Raw genomic sequence first — 14317 nt, forward strand, 5'->3', positions numbered from 1 at the left:
CTGCGTTTATGACTTTTTATTACAAGTTCAAAATATAGTTTAGCAGACACAAAGGACTTTATTAAAAAGAAAAAATATATAGTTTATTCTGTCAATATTTTCCTACAATTCTAATTATTTAACATACTTAAACTTTTCTGAAATATTCTCAATCGAATTAGATTCTTTTCAAATTATTAGAAATCCAGTAATTTTTTTAGTCAAATAGGAATTATAGCATTTTTCCCTTACAAAAGCCCATCCTAGGTTATAAAATCATTATTATGATACATTGATGTCACACCCATTTTGTTACTGTATTAATATGCTTTTTTTTGTTTTTGAGATGGAGTTTCACTCTTGTTGCCCAGGCTGAAATGCAATGGTGCGACCTCAGCTCACCGCAACCTCCCGGGTTCAGGCAATTCTCCTGCCTCAGCCTCCCAAGTAGCTGGGATTACAGGCATGCGCCACTACGCCTGGCTAATTTTGTATTTTTAGTAGAGACGAGGTTTCTCCAAATTGGTCAGGCTGGTTATGAACTCATGACCTCAGGTGATCTGCCCACCTTGGCCTCCCGAAGTGCTGGGATTACAGGTGTGAACCACCGCGCCAGCCAATATGAATTCTTAAGTCTTAATTTCAAAGAGGGTTGTGGGGAATATACGCAGGTCTTTAAATTGTATTTATTCAATAACTGACTTCAAAATTGAAAAAAAAAGGGAAACAGTGGTTTGCCATTACCTACCCATTAATGGTAATAGAGAACTTATTTTTTTTTTTTTTTGAGACAGAGTCTCACTGTCTCGCCTACGCGAGGGTGCAGTGGTATGATCTTGGCTAACCGCAACCTCTGCCTCCCAGGTTCAAGCAATTCTCCTGCCTCAGCCTCCCGAGTAGCTAAGACTACAGACCCGTGCCACCATGCCTGGCTAATTTTTACATTTTTAGTAAAGATGGGGTTTTGCCATGTTGGCCAGGCTGGTCTCGAACTCCTGACCTCAGGTGATCCACCCACCTCAGCCTCCCAAAGTACTGGGATTACAGGCGTGAGTCACCATGCCCAGGCAGTGATGGAGAACTTTCTAAGGCATCCAAATTTGTTTTTTTTAAGATGAAATTGCTACTGATAATTTTTTTTCTTTCTTTCTTTTTGTTGTTGTTGTTGTTTTTAGAGACAGGCTCTCTGTCACCCAGGCTGTAATGCAGTGTTGCAATCACAGCTCACTGTAACCTCAAACTCCTGCTCTCAAGCAATCCTCCCACCTCAGCTTCCCCAGTAGCTGGAAATACAGGGGTGCACCACCACACCCAGCTGCTATTGATATTAAACCCTTTAATCCACTGGGAGGGAAACAATGCTATGGTTTGGTTTGACTTGGTTAGGTTATACTAATGACTAAATCGAGCAATCAGTTTACATTTACATTTTAAAAAGTACAATAATTATTCTGACTGTTCTCAATTAACATGAATTCAAGGACTTGTATCTTCCTATGAGTGGAACTAGATTTCTAGGGTTGTTAGCTCTTTATCAAACACCAGTATTTAAGGACCACACAAAATTAGCATTGTTTACAGCAGCATTTTCATCAGATTTTAATACCATCTTCACATCTACTTACATAGATGAAGAAAGTTTCATATTAGATATTTTCCCATCGCAGCTATGTATTTGCTTTATCAGAATAAATACACCTTCCAAATCATTTCTTTCAAAACAATCCGAAGTTTTCTCTACTTTCAGGCTTCATCACTGCTTAATACGCTTATATTCTAAACTAATAAATCACAGGAAATAAAAACAGTATAAAATCTTCAGGTAAGCTAATATCAAAATATTTACGGAAAACTTAAGAAGGGCTAGGTCTTGCGGGAACACAAAGATACACAAGACCTGGTCCATGTTAAGGAACTAAGCCCACCGCATTCCTGTAGAGGTTCCCCAAATCCCACTTCCTCCTCCTTCAGTAATCCTTCATTTTTTATGACCATGTAAGCAGGTCCTCCAGGTAAGTGTCAGTCTCCTCTTGCTTGAAGGAAAGAGCTTATCAATTTCTTGGGAGTCCTCTTGTTCCCTTGTTACCCAGTCATTCTTCTGTGGGTAAGGTAGCCCTGAGAGTATGAGTAGATGTGGGGCCACAATTCCTCACTGCCACAGCTAATGACCATAAAAACCATCTCACATATCTGATGCTTTTTTTTCTCAAGGTGGCTGAAAGTTCTAACCTGATAGAAAAATTATTCCAAGAAACCACTCTGTCTTTCTATGACCATGTCCAAATGAGACTAACAAAAATCTCCAACTGCTGAAAGTCACAGGGGCAGTCAGCAGTGAAAATCGTCTCCAGTGACCTCGTAACTTACGGTAGCCCCTGTGAGAAACTAGCGCGCTTTTCAGTTATTTCTCCCCAACCAAAACATTTAAGAAACTTTTGTCAATGTGTCCTTCTGTCCCACATCCCTGGCTTGTCCTCTGAGCAGCTGGACCTTGGCAATAAAACAGTTTCCCAAGAATTGATGGCCAAACTTTCTCCAATACTGTTATCCACTTACCCCAATGATCTACCTAACCTGAGGAACAAATTCACTAACCAAAAGAATCCCCAATTGCTTTTGGATGACTGGGAAGCCTTCTAATCATCTAGAATCCCCTCTGAGGTGTCACAAGAAATCCAGCTGCTCAGAAACTCCCAAACAAGCAATTCAGACCCTGAAGTCACCTCCTAAACTAATAGAAACACCGGATTCTGGAGGTGTGGATGAAGATATCGTGCTACTAATACAGTTAAAGTGGCTCCTGGCGCGGCCTCCACAGACTTTCCTTTAGGCCTAAGAAACATTTCCTGTATGAAACGGGGATGTCAGGGTGTTCTGACTCAGTGTGTCATACCACGTGTCCCTAGAGTTGACAGAGCTAATCAGGCAGTCCTGTTTCTTCCTTATTGCCCAGTGAGTGCCCCTCCCAAGGCTACACAGGATCGATAAGAACCTTCCCAGGTAACACAGGAAAGCTCTCTGGTAAAGGAGTAACGACAAGTAGCTAAAGCACCTGTGCTAGAAACTCCACGTGAGCTCACTCCTCTGGGGGGCGTCTACTTGACCGAGATGTTCAGTAAGGGCTCCCCGTGGGGTAAAAGTGTCTCAAACAAGAGCAGGGTGGGATAACCACTCTGTCACGAAGGACATCTTGGTATACTGCTTCTTTAAGAAAAACTCTGGCTGGGCGTGGTGGCTCATGCCTGTAATCCCAGCACTTTGAAAGGCCGAGGCAGGCAGATCACCTGAGGTCAGAGTTCAAAACTAGACTGGTCAACATGGTGAAACCTGGTCTCTACTTAAATACAAAAATTAGCCAGGAGTGGTGGCAGGTGCTCGGAATTCCAGCTACTCGGGAGGCTGAGGCAGGAGAATCGCTTGACCTGGGAAGCAGAGGTTGCAGCAAGCCAAGGTCGCGCCACTGCACTCCAGCCTGGGTGACAGAGCAAAACTCCATCTCAAAAAAAAACAAAAGAAGAAGAAGAAAAACCCTGATACCCTGATACCCTGATCCCATTAACAGGATTCCAAGGTAAAGTCTCTCATGCAGTGGCCATGTGAAACATGAAATGAGTTCCTAAACTCACCACATTCGTTTAGTGAAATGCTAATAATAGTTGTTATATTTAACACACTCATACTCCCAGTAAACGAATGTGTCTATCAACAGAGACAGAATCTAATATTACAATTCTCAGTTACAGACTTCTGAAAACTAGATTCTAAGACAAGCTGGCTTCACTTAAGAACACTAATTGAAAGATCAGACGGAATCACAGCATAAATGAAAGGTGTACAGATAGACAATGAAAAAGATGGAACTATCCTGGTTGTTAGAGAACTGAGGAAAACCTTGTGAGAGAGAACGGGAGACATGGAAATCTTATCTAAACCTGCACAGAGTTTAAAATTATTAACACACCAACAACTAATTAATCTTAATATTTTGTTTTTCTTAGATCAAATGTTTAAGAGCACTCTTGTCTATCATTGAAGCTGAATCTGCCTAACACAGCAGCTTTATGTTAAGGTTATTGTGTGCTGTCAAACTATATTCCCAGGGAAAGGATTTTCATTTGCAAAACGAAAAGCAAAGGATGAACAGCCTTCTTTGGAATCTGATGGGATTAACTCCTATGATGCCGTCCTTCAGGACAGATATAGAATATTTGGTCCTTCCCACACATTTTATAAAATCATCTGGTTGCTTAGCATTTCTACGTTGAGACTTTGTTAAAATTATAAAACAAATAAAAATACACAAGTAACTTTTAAAACAGTTCCCCTAATTACCAGAAGAAACATTCTGCACACATTCTCCCCCTATTTCATTGTTCATAATGCCCAGAAAGATGACCTTATCTCTGGTGTCCGCTCCAACTATAAACGTTAAGTAAGAGTCTGACACTGTAATATTGGTCTGGTTCTTGCCACAGGGAAGGGAACTAACAGCGGGAGCTGAGATGGTCATCATTTGATGTTCTTTTGTCACAGGTGAATGGAAAAAGGCAGACAGAAGCAGCTGGCTTTGAGCTATCCATATAGGTGTGCAAATCTGTGTGGCACTACCAGTTAATACCAAGTGAAGAGGCACTTGAGCTAAGTCAAAAATACACTGACCCATGTGGAAGAATGATATAGTATTCCAGTTAAATAGGACAGTGACATCAATCAAAAGCTATAAATAAATCATTTTACACACCAAAGTTGGGATGATCTATTGTAATGTGAGCTCACTGTGAAATATGCTTACTCACACAGCTCAACAAGATTCTGAGTCCTTTTAATTCCATCACGAGCCTTACCTGCAAGCAGGTGAACAGAGTTGAAGCTCTTCTCCAGTTTACCCAGAAGTACAGTGAGAAAACAGTCTGAAGAGAGAGAGGCAACATCTTGGGAGCTTTGATCGTAAACTACAACCTTCTGACTGCAATCAATGTCAACCTGAAATGCAAACATGAGGCTTGTTAGGAAGAAGGTGAGAAAAGTAATCTCAAACTACTGCGTAAGATCTCACGTTTACCAGTGCTGAGGCAAATAATTGCTTCCTGTTTTCAATTAATAATTTGAATAAAAATGAGATGTAGTCAATTTATGGATAGACAGCATACAAAACTCTTAAAAACCAAAACCAATGCTGTTTCTGTGTAGGTGGTCTCACAATTCCCTGGTTTTAAATCCTTTATGCTATAAAACGGTAAAGTTCAAAATAAACCAAACAATACGCAAATAAACATAACCCTGGACCTAAACAAACTTTTGTAAAAATGACTTTTACAGCTTAACAAAGATATCAGTTGTTTATTTAAATTAAAACATGAGCTCATTTGTATTAGTGAAGAAAAAAACAGCCTTCCTCACTACACAGACAACATTTTAGTATCCCAGGAATAACTTTCCTTGAAGATAATATCATTAAGTCTTGACCAGTGTTACCACATGTGTTATGACATATAAAAAGCACCCCTATTAGTTCCTACTTTCTTTCCAAAGAACTCGAAAAGAATGACTTTCCTTTCAGTAAATTTGCAGATAATATAAAATAGTGTTTAATAAAATAATTTTAGCAAGCCACAAGAAAATACAGCACTTGTCCAAACTAAAGCAAGTTAATCCTTCTGCATAGTTTAGAAATATTATTAAATGTGACAATATGGACAGCAAATTATTTTGAGGTTCCACAAGGCACCAAAATTTAAAAAGCAACCAAAACTTCCTCAAATTACTTTCTCTACTTAAAGAGGAGGCTTCAATTAAAATTATTCCCTATTCAGTGTGTCCATTTATTTTAAAAAGGCAAAAAGGAAAGCATTTACCTTATGTTTCGCTGAATGCTGAATGAGCTCTGTAATTAACACTTTGTCCTGTTGCAACCTTCGCTTCATAAGCTTGGAGCAGTTGATATTAATGGCTTCCAAAATGTGGGATGTATTGTATTCCACAAATGGCCGGCTATCAATTAGCAGCACTTTTTCCGTTCCACTTTCCAGCAGAGCCACCAACCTCTCAGTAACAATTTGAGTTCCAATCATCTCATGGGCCATGACAACAATAAGTCCTCTTTTCCCACCTCCTTCTTTAATTTGCCACGATGATGTAATGGTGGTGCACTCAAAGGCTCAGCTACTCCATTGTACTAAAAGTGTATGAGGTCAGGCTGGTGGTGACTGGCAAAAGGAGAGTTAAACCCATTTTCAGCAAGAGCCCTCCAAGTGAATGTCTCTTTCTCTTTCCCGTTGATGTGCTCTTGCAAAGGACTCCGTCCACAAAGCAGGCCCTCACATTTGATTCATAAAGAGATGACTGGAATAACCATTCCACAACAAAAGATGCTTTGGGGCAGCCAGCGCATTACATCATTCTTTACCTTTGCTCCCGCGCTCCAACAGCTTTACACTGGACTGAAAGCCTACGCGGAGAGGGAAAGACAGAAAACAAAAACGTGAGGTCAAAAGAAGAAGAAAGAGTGTCAGATTAGAGAGAGTGTATGATTCATAATATTTACTCCATTAATCTAATTCCACACTTGATGCACTGCTTCATTTGAACAAACAAATAAAAAGGACAAATTGGTATGGCTTCAGAAAAATGTACTAGTGATAATTCCATTTTACCTCAAAATGTAAAAACTCAAAGAAAACAAAACAAGACATATCATGAATTATAATCACCCAGGGCTCTGAACTAAATGACCTGTAGTATGGAATTAAAAGGGCTATCAAAAGCTGCTTGAAGTATTATTATTCCAAATAGTTTTCCTATATTTTATTTGCTTGTTTATTGAAACCCCACAAAGAATAGCAGCTGAGGACCAAGTTAGCAATCCTGTCTTATCAGGACCAAAAAAAAAAAAACTTTTCTGAAATGACTTGAGAATTCCTGTCATGAGTGGGTAGGTGTAAACATGTGCACATGTGAGCTCATGCGAGTACCAGGGCGCAAATAGCAGCCTTTTAAAATTGCCCTCATGGAGGAGAGAAGATGCAGGAAAACTGGAAGTTCTATAAATTTCAGCTATCTTTTAAGGAAGAGGAAGGACAAAAACAACTGATATGTTTGTCACAGCAGCTGCTGAGCTAGGACTGTGAAGTGCCGAAGCTCACAACCATGACCCTGGCATGTCTCCTTCCGGAGGCCGCCTCCCTACCACCAAGTTGCTTAAGGCCCTGTAAGCTTATCCTTCACTTTTTCCTGCTTCATTCTTCAGAGAATCACTAACTCCTAGTCTTAAAAAAATCTCACCCCTTAACCTGGAACTGTAAGTTAGCAACCCAGACATACAGAGCCCTTAAAGTTGGACTCAGTGCTTTCCTTTCTTGCCAAGCTCCTTTAATCAATCACTTTCTAATTAACACTAGTTGAAGTTTTGTGCTTATTGCTTGGACTTCACCTTGACCTTCAATACCCTCAGATTCCTATCTCCCCTGGTCCATCTCTTCTGCCTATAATGAAACTTCAGGTTGGCTGTGGCTCAAGCTCAATCCCAGCACTTTAGTACGAGACGCTGATCACGAGAGAGATCCAGACCATCCTGAAGACACACGTAGAAACCCCGCTCTATTTAAATGGAAGCCACAGGGCATAAGCGTAGTCCCATGGGAGGCTGGAGGGAGGAGAATGATGGAACTCGGGAGGCGGAAGCAGCAGTGAGCAAAGATCTAATATCATCTCCAGCCTGGGTGACAGAGTTTATCGTTCAAAAAAAAAAAAAAAAATAGAAATCCTCTACTACATAAAACTACATGTCTACTCTGGTACTGAACCTAGGTAAATCTTAAGACAGGTCTTGCTTGTCACCCAGGCTGGAGTGCAGGCACAATCAATCTCAGCTCACTGCAACCTCCTCCTGGGCTCAGCGATCTGCCTCAGCCTCCCGCTGCTGGGACTACAGGCACACCATCACCGGCTAATTTTTGTACCTTCCTTTTGTAGGGATCGGTTTCACCTTGCTGCTACCCAGGCTGGCTCAAACCTGGGCTCAGGCACCCAATCTGCCTCAAACCCCAGTGCTGGGACTATAAGGAGCCACTGCACCTAGCCTAGAGGGTAACTATTTGATAGCAAAAGTTTATTATATTTCTTACTTCTACAGTACTTTGGACATAATATACTCAATTTATTATTATAGGAGGTAAATTCTTCCTTGTTCCAAAAACAATTCAAGACTCTAAATAATTATTTGATTAGCTGATTTCAGATCAGGATGTCAGAGCCTTTAAAAACCTTTAGGTCATGTTTCCTAATTCTGTGCTTACAAATTAGAAGCTAAAGCATGGACACAGAATGGGGAGCATGATATAAAGAGATGCAGCTTTGCCATTTACTTATGTAACCTTGGACAAATCACATAACCTCTCTAAACCACAGTTTCTTCCCCTACAAAATGTAGACATTATTGTCTTCAAATTTTGGTCTGAGGACAAAATTATCTAATTTATTGAAAGCTGGTAAGTGAAAAAGCAACCATGCATCACAGAGAGACAGGAGGAAAAATACCCTATAGATGCCAATGGCAAACAAAGCTGGCTTGCATCTGGCATCTAAAGGACATCACTCACAGATAAAAACAGATGTAATTCCATCCTCCTGTAGTACAGCTGCAACCAAACTCTGCCCTTTCTCACAGAGGCTGACACACAGGGAGTTAGAAGGCATCTGAGATACTGTCTCAACCACACCACATTTTACAAACCAGCTCCATTTAATACATTATATGTCCATTTCTTATTTTCCAAGAAACAACTTTCATTAATGTATTATTTTCAGTATAGCTTTATGGCAATGAAATACAAAAGTCATCTCTATTTTCAACTGAAAGAACTGTAAGAGAATTTGTCCTAGTCAATCCACTAATAAACTTCTGCAAAGCACCTACCAAGGCCATACCACTGAATCAGGTTCTGCCTGCTCAGTGACAGAATTCATGGCAATGTAAGGCCCTATACTCAGATTGATTCCCAAACCAGGTCTTCTACTACTAGGTTACCCTGTTTTCCCTAAGTACTGGGTTCCCATAATGGAACTGGACTGGGAAAGAATGATGCCAATTGTCCATGAGGGTACCCAGGTGGCACAGAAAGTGGAAATCCGAGAACAAGAGCAAGTTGATTCCAACAATGGCACTGGGTCTCTGAGTCTGATTGACTCCTCTCAAAGAGATAAAATCCGGATGGGACAAAGCAATTATCTGGGTTAGCAGATCAAGGGACAAAAGGAGGGAGAAGTCAGCAAACATGCAAAAGTTGAATTAGAAAGTTCTCATCTTTGCTTGCCCTCAGCCAATTCTCATAAACCCAAAGACAGGTTACAACAAACGGTTCTACAGAGCAGAAAATGTCATTCTTGCCCACAGAACCAGAGTGTAGTTACAGATACAAAAAGACCCTTTCCCTGACCAAGAAAGGGCCTGGTCAAAATGACTCTAACCTGAGAATGTAAGTGAAGCACAGGGGTGAAACTGAAGTGAGGGTGAAGTTACATTCTTTCAGTGCTGTACTGAGGCCAGCCGGAGTCCTCCTGGTAGGACTTCATGCCCAACGTTTGATTTTCTGTAGTCCTAAATGGGTGAGGTGAGAGGCAGAGCCCTGCCAAGGGATCATGGAGGGTAAAGTAACAATGGCCTTAATCTCTTTACACAGAGAATTTTGGTTAAATCCCCATCACTGGCTACAACTCTAATTTTAAAAATTTCTCTGTATTTACTGTTTTGTTTTCAAAATCCTTTGCATTAGGTGATATTTGAAAGATGACAAGAGAATATTTTGCTTGCAATATCACCAAGCTAACCTTACCCAGAATTTCTATAAGTCAAGGGGAATAAAAATTCTTACAATGAACCACAAAGGCCCAAGTCCATAGAACAAAATCTAGAGTAAACCAGCTTTGCTATTTATCTATTTATTTAGCCAACTGTTAAAGTTTTAAATATTTTCTTTAGATTTTTAAATAGGTAATATATTCATATGGTTCAAAAAAGTCTAAAAATGTATATATAGTATGAACATGTACAGTTTATTGTGTCACTTATACCTCAATAAAGGTGTTTAAAATTGCTATGATATTGTAAATTTAGCAAATACATTTAAATGAAAAAAACTAAATATATTCAAAATCCTTCTTCTACCATTATCCTCCACCTGTCTGGGTCCCAACCCTGCCCTCTAACTGGCAACACCTTTTAGCAGTCTCACCTAATTTATTCCAAAGATTTTTAAAAATTAATACAGAATAAAACACAAATATATACACTTTTCCTTCTCTTTGTTCAAATGGTTACACAGTATAGACATTGTCTTATATCTTGCTTTTTCTTTCACTTACAGTACTTGAATCTGATTTTTTTCAACATTTAATTAGAAAATGAATCACTCTATATTTCTATGGGCCTTGCATATATGCATGTCTGGAAATCTAAATAAAACATGTAGAAATTCTTTTTTTTTTTTTTTTTTTTTTTTGAGATGGAGTTTCACTCTTACTGTTCAGGCTGGAATGCAATAGCACAATCTCGGCTCACCGCAACCTCCGCCTCCCCGATTCAAGCAATTCTCCTGCCTCAGCCTCTCCAGTAGCTGGGATTACAGGCATGCGCCACCACACCCGGCTAATTTTGTATTTTTAGTAGAGACGGGGTTTCTCCATGTTGGTCAGGCTGGTCTCGAACTCCAGACCTCAGGTGATCCACCCACCTCGGCCTCCCAAAATGCTGGGATTACAGCTGTAAGCCACCATGTCCGGCGAAATTCTTAAATTTAAAAGATAACTCCATCTGGGCATGGTGGCTCACGACTGTAATCCAAGCACTTTGGAAGGCCGAGGCAGGAGGATTGCTTGAGTCCAAGAGTTCAAGACCAGCCTCCGCAACACAGTGAGACCCTATCTCTACAAAAATTAAAAAATGTATGTATACACACATATATAAAATTTCCCCCCTAAAATTACATACCAGAGTACCTAGAAGCTGCCAAGTAATTCATAATAGTGTGCTCAAAAGGTTAGCAGATTAAATGCTGGGAGTCACCACAACTGGCCTGTTTTATGACATCTTATTTAGAGACCCTCTATACCCACTCTGGCTTAAAAGAAAATTAAAATGTGATGGTGAACATTCATGAAGTTATGGAAATTATCTTTTAAAGGATACCCGAAAGTCAGCAAGGCAGTATTTATCATACTGAAGACTAGTAACCTTAATCAGGGCTACTACACAAAAAACTGCAAAGTATCCCAAGTTCAAAATAAAAGTTTTAAAAGACTTTATCTAGGAATAAAGATAAACGGAATCAACATCTTAGTATAACAAAATGACTATCCAGATCATGGAATAAAATCAGCAAATCTCCTAAAGAAATACCATTTCTGGTATATTTTACCTTTCAGCAAATGATTTATGTTTTATATTTTATAACATTTAATGTAACACAAGTTGTATAACAACTTCCCCCTTTAATATACAATTTTTTCTGTGTTTTAATATGTAATTTATTTTTATTTAGATTCCATTTGGTTACCTATGGAAATGTATCTACGACTATAACAGAAATCACTGGAGTTTTATTTCTTGAAATTCACTCTATATCCAACTCTGCACAAATACGGTATATCAATGAGGTATGCTACTGAATAAGTTATGTTTAAGAACTGGAAGTCTAAGACTGTTTTTATGTTAAAGTGAACAACGGGGGCTTGTTTCAACTAAAAGAACAACATAAAGTCTGAATGTATAAAACCAATATTTGCCATTAATTACTTAAAAGGAAAATGTTTTGATTTTTATTACTTGTAGCCTTCAAAATTTGTGCCCAGCCAGAGAATACTTTTTTTTAAGATTAAGATTATTTTTAAGTGATTATATTAAGGATCTTCTTCTGCTTCCCAGATGAGTTTTCTCTTCAACTTCCCAAACATGATCCTGGGTTCTAGGTCAGTCATACTGACACTGACTATATCCTACTCAGAAAAAAAGTGATCATCTCTCATGCACACAATTTCTTTCCTTCTACCCATGGGTTATTTTCTGCTGGCAGCAATAGTTTCATCTGCTACTGCTACTGCTACTGCTGCCCTAAAACACCCACTCCCAAGGCCTGCAGCAAGGCCCCCAGCAGGGGATGGGGCTCCAGGAGGAAACGGGGGGTCCCACTCAGAGAGGCACAACTCCATTTTAAATATTTTCTTTTACAAAGAGAAATTATCAGGGGAAGAAAAAGGATCCCATGGCTATGGGGTGCTTAACAGGTCTGTCGAGTGAGGAGAGGGATTTAGCTTTATTTGGTTGGGCTAGAGCTCAAGTTCAAATTCTCAGTTTATAGAAAGGATGTAATCAGGTGAGACGTTTACTTTTATTAAACTACAAGCCTGACTTAAATTTTTTCCCTCCAATAAAACTGAAGAAACAGGCAACAAGATACACTGAAATGTATTTCAATAGAGCCCTAAACACAGGCTTTCGATAACAGGAAAAACTTAACCAATCAAAAGGGAAAAAAGGAGGCTATCATATCTGCAAACAAGAACTCCTTAGACTTTGACTGCCTCAATTCTACACAGATTAAAGCAACTTTATCTCACAAGCTGTGGGTTAAGAGAAACTTGATAGAAATTCTGAGGTCTGGTATTTGGCAAATATATTCAATAAAAAAATAAAAACAAACACAAAAAATCATCCTCACCAAAATCAAGGAAGCTACGAACTGGTGCAGCAAACCACCATGGCACGTGTATACCTATGTAACAATCCTGCACGTTCTGCACATGTACCCCAGAACTTAAAAGTATAATTTAAAAAAATAAAATAAAGCTACGAACTTAATGTGCTTTTTAGCTGCCTATTGATGTCTGATCATATTTCCTTACCCAGAAGTTGAGGACACATATTCTGACAAGTGATGGAAATAATGAATTAGACTGCTTGAAGCAAAACGATTTAGATGATACTAGACCTGGAGACAGCAGTTATTCGCACCGTAGAACCCAGTTGCCTCACACTGATATACCGCACTGTTCAAAGCCACCACTCCAATCAGAGGTGCAGGTTGTTTACATACATCTCAAGGACCCACAGATAAAGGCTGGAATAGCAGTCAGCCTTCAAAGACCACCTATAATGCCTGTGCTTTTAGGCACAGGCCAGCCCAGGTAGAAGCCAAATCTGTGAGAAGCCTTCACCAAAGTTTCTGCTCAGGGCAAGGAGCACTCCCCTCTTGGTACTGGCTCAATCAGAGCTCTTGTCTTTTTCTTAGTACTGCTTCCTGTTTATGATCGCCTGTTTCACCAGCTTCCCCTTCCCTGACACACCTGAGCTCTCCTCCTGCTTCCCCCTCCCAACCTTCCTCTTTCCCTCTGCCACCCATGTATATATCCTACCCACACTCCTCCCGGCCCACAGGCTCCTTCACCTACCTCTCTACACTTAATGCTTCCTCCAGACACCCTGCCTGAAAATGCAGGACCCTACCTATTGGGAGAGGGGCTGGTGTATGGAGGTGGTCTTGGGAGGGTAGAAATGGAGGATCCCTGGATGGAGTTACTGGGCAAGAGGAAATACAGCCAGGGATTGGCTTAATCTGAGAATTGACGAGAAAATGTTTCAGAAGGGTATTTTCAGTAAAGGTAGGCTGGAGGCAGGAGAAGGAAGATTTAGAATAAGACAAACAGAGGTCAGATGGGGATTAATTTGTGCATCCTGGTTTTCTTGAACATCTGCCAGAATCACTATAATTCATCAGGCCTACTGTAACTAATTCAGTCAGCTAACAAGTACTTATTTGGCACCTAATATGTGCCAGGCACTGCTGTGAAAATGTAGTAATAAATGAAAAAAGTATTCATTGTAAGTTATTAATGTACTGCCTGGTTATAAATTAACAAGGCAAAAATTATTGCCCTTATGGAGCTTCTAATTTAGTGATGGGGGATACAATCAACAACAAAAACAAAACATTTCCTATGATAGACGCTGATAAGAACTAGGGAGAAAAAATAGAGCAGGGAACAGCAAAGGGTGTGCGGGGGCGGCTGTTAAAATTGTAAGCAGAGTAGTCAGAGAAGGCCTTACGTTGAGAACATGAGACAGGAGAGAAGTAAGAGACTGAGCTATGTGGATACCTGGAAGATAGTAGGTCTCTGGGGCCAGTGAATATACTAGTCAAGATAATGCTGAATTGGGCAAATGCCAATAAAAGAAGTGGCAGGTGTTCATGCTTTGTTCAGAACTATGGTTGTATCTATTGGAAATGATGCATTTCCAGGAAACTGAACTTCTGTTTTTGTTTTTTGAGACAGGGTCTTGCTCTGTCAC

The 14317-nt window shown here is 39.9% G+C and overlaps 1 protein-coding gene across 4 annotated transcripts in view; it reads right to left on the reverse strand.

The window, feature by feature from the left end:
* The window catches only part of DUSP16 (dual specificity phosphatase 16), a 92785-nt gene that overhangs the window by 42577 nt on the left and 35891 nt on the right, over nucleotides 1–14317 (reverse strand). For all 4 annotated transcript variants that reach the window (XM_031650299.1, XM_003906015.5, XM_009180241.3 and 1 more), the window contains exons 2-3: nucleotides 5835–6427; nucleotides 4824–4962 (exon numbers count right to left, since the gene is read on the reverse strand). In XM_031650299.1, the coding sequence (XP_031506159.1) occupies nucleotides 4824–4962; nucleotides 5835–6062 (367 nt within the window). In that variant the 5' untranslated portion in view covers nucleotides 6063–6427. The remainder of the gene's footprint in view (nucleotides 1–4823; nucleotides 4963–5834; nucleotides 6428–14317) is intronic.

Source organism: Papio anubis, chromosome 9, assembly GCF_008728515.1.
Source record: "Papio anubis isolate 15944 chromosome 9, Panubis1.0, whole genome shotgun sequence".
NCBI lineage: Eukaryota > Metazoa > Chordata > Mammalia > Primates > Cercopithecidae > Papio > Papio anubis.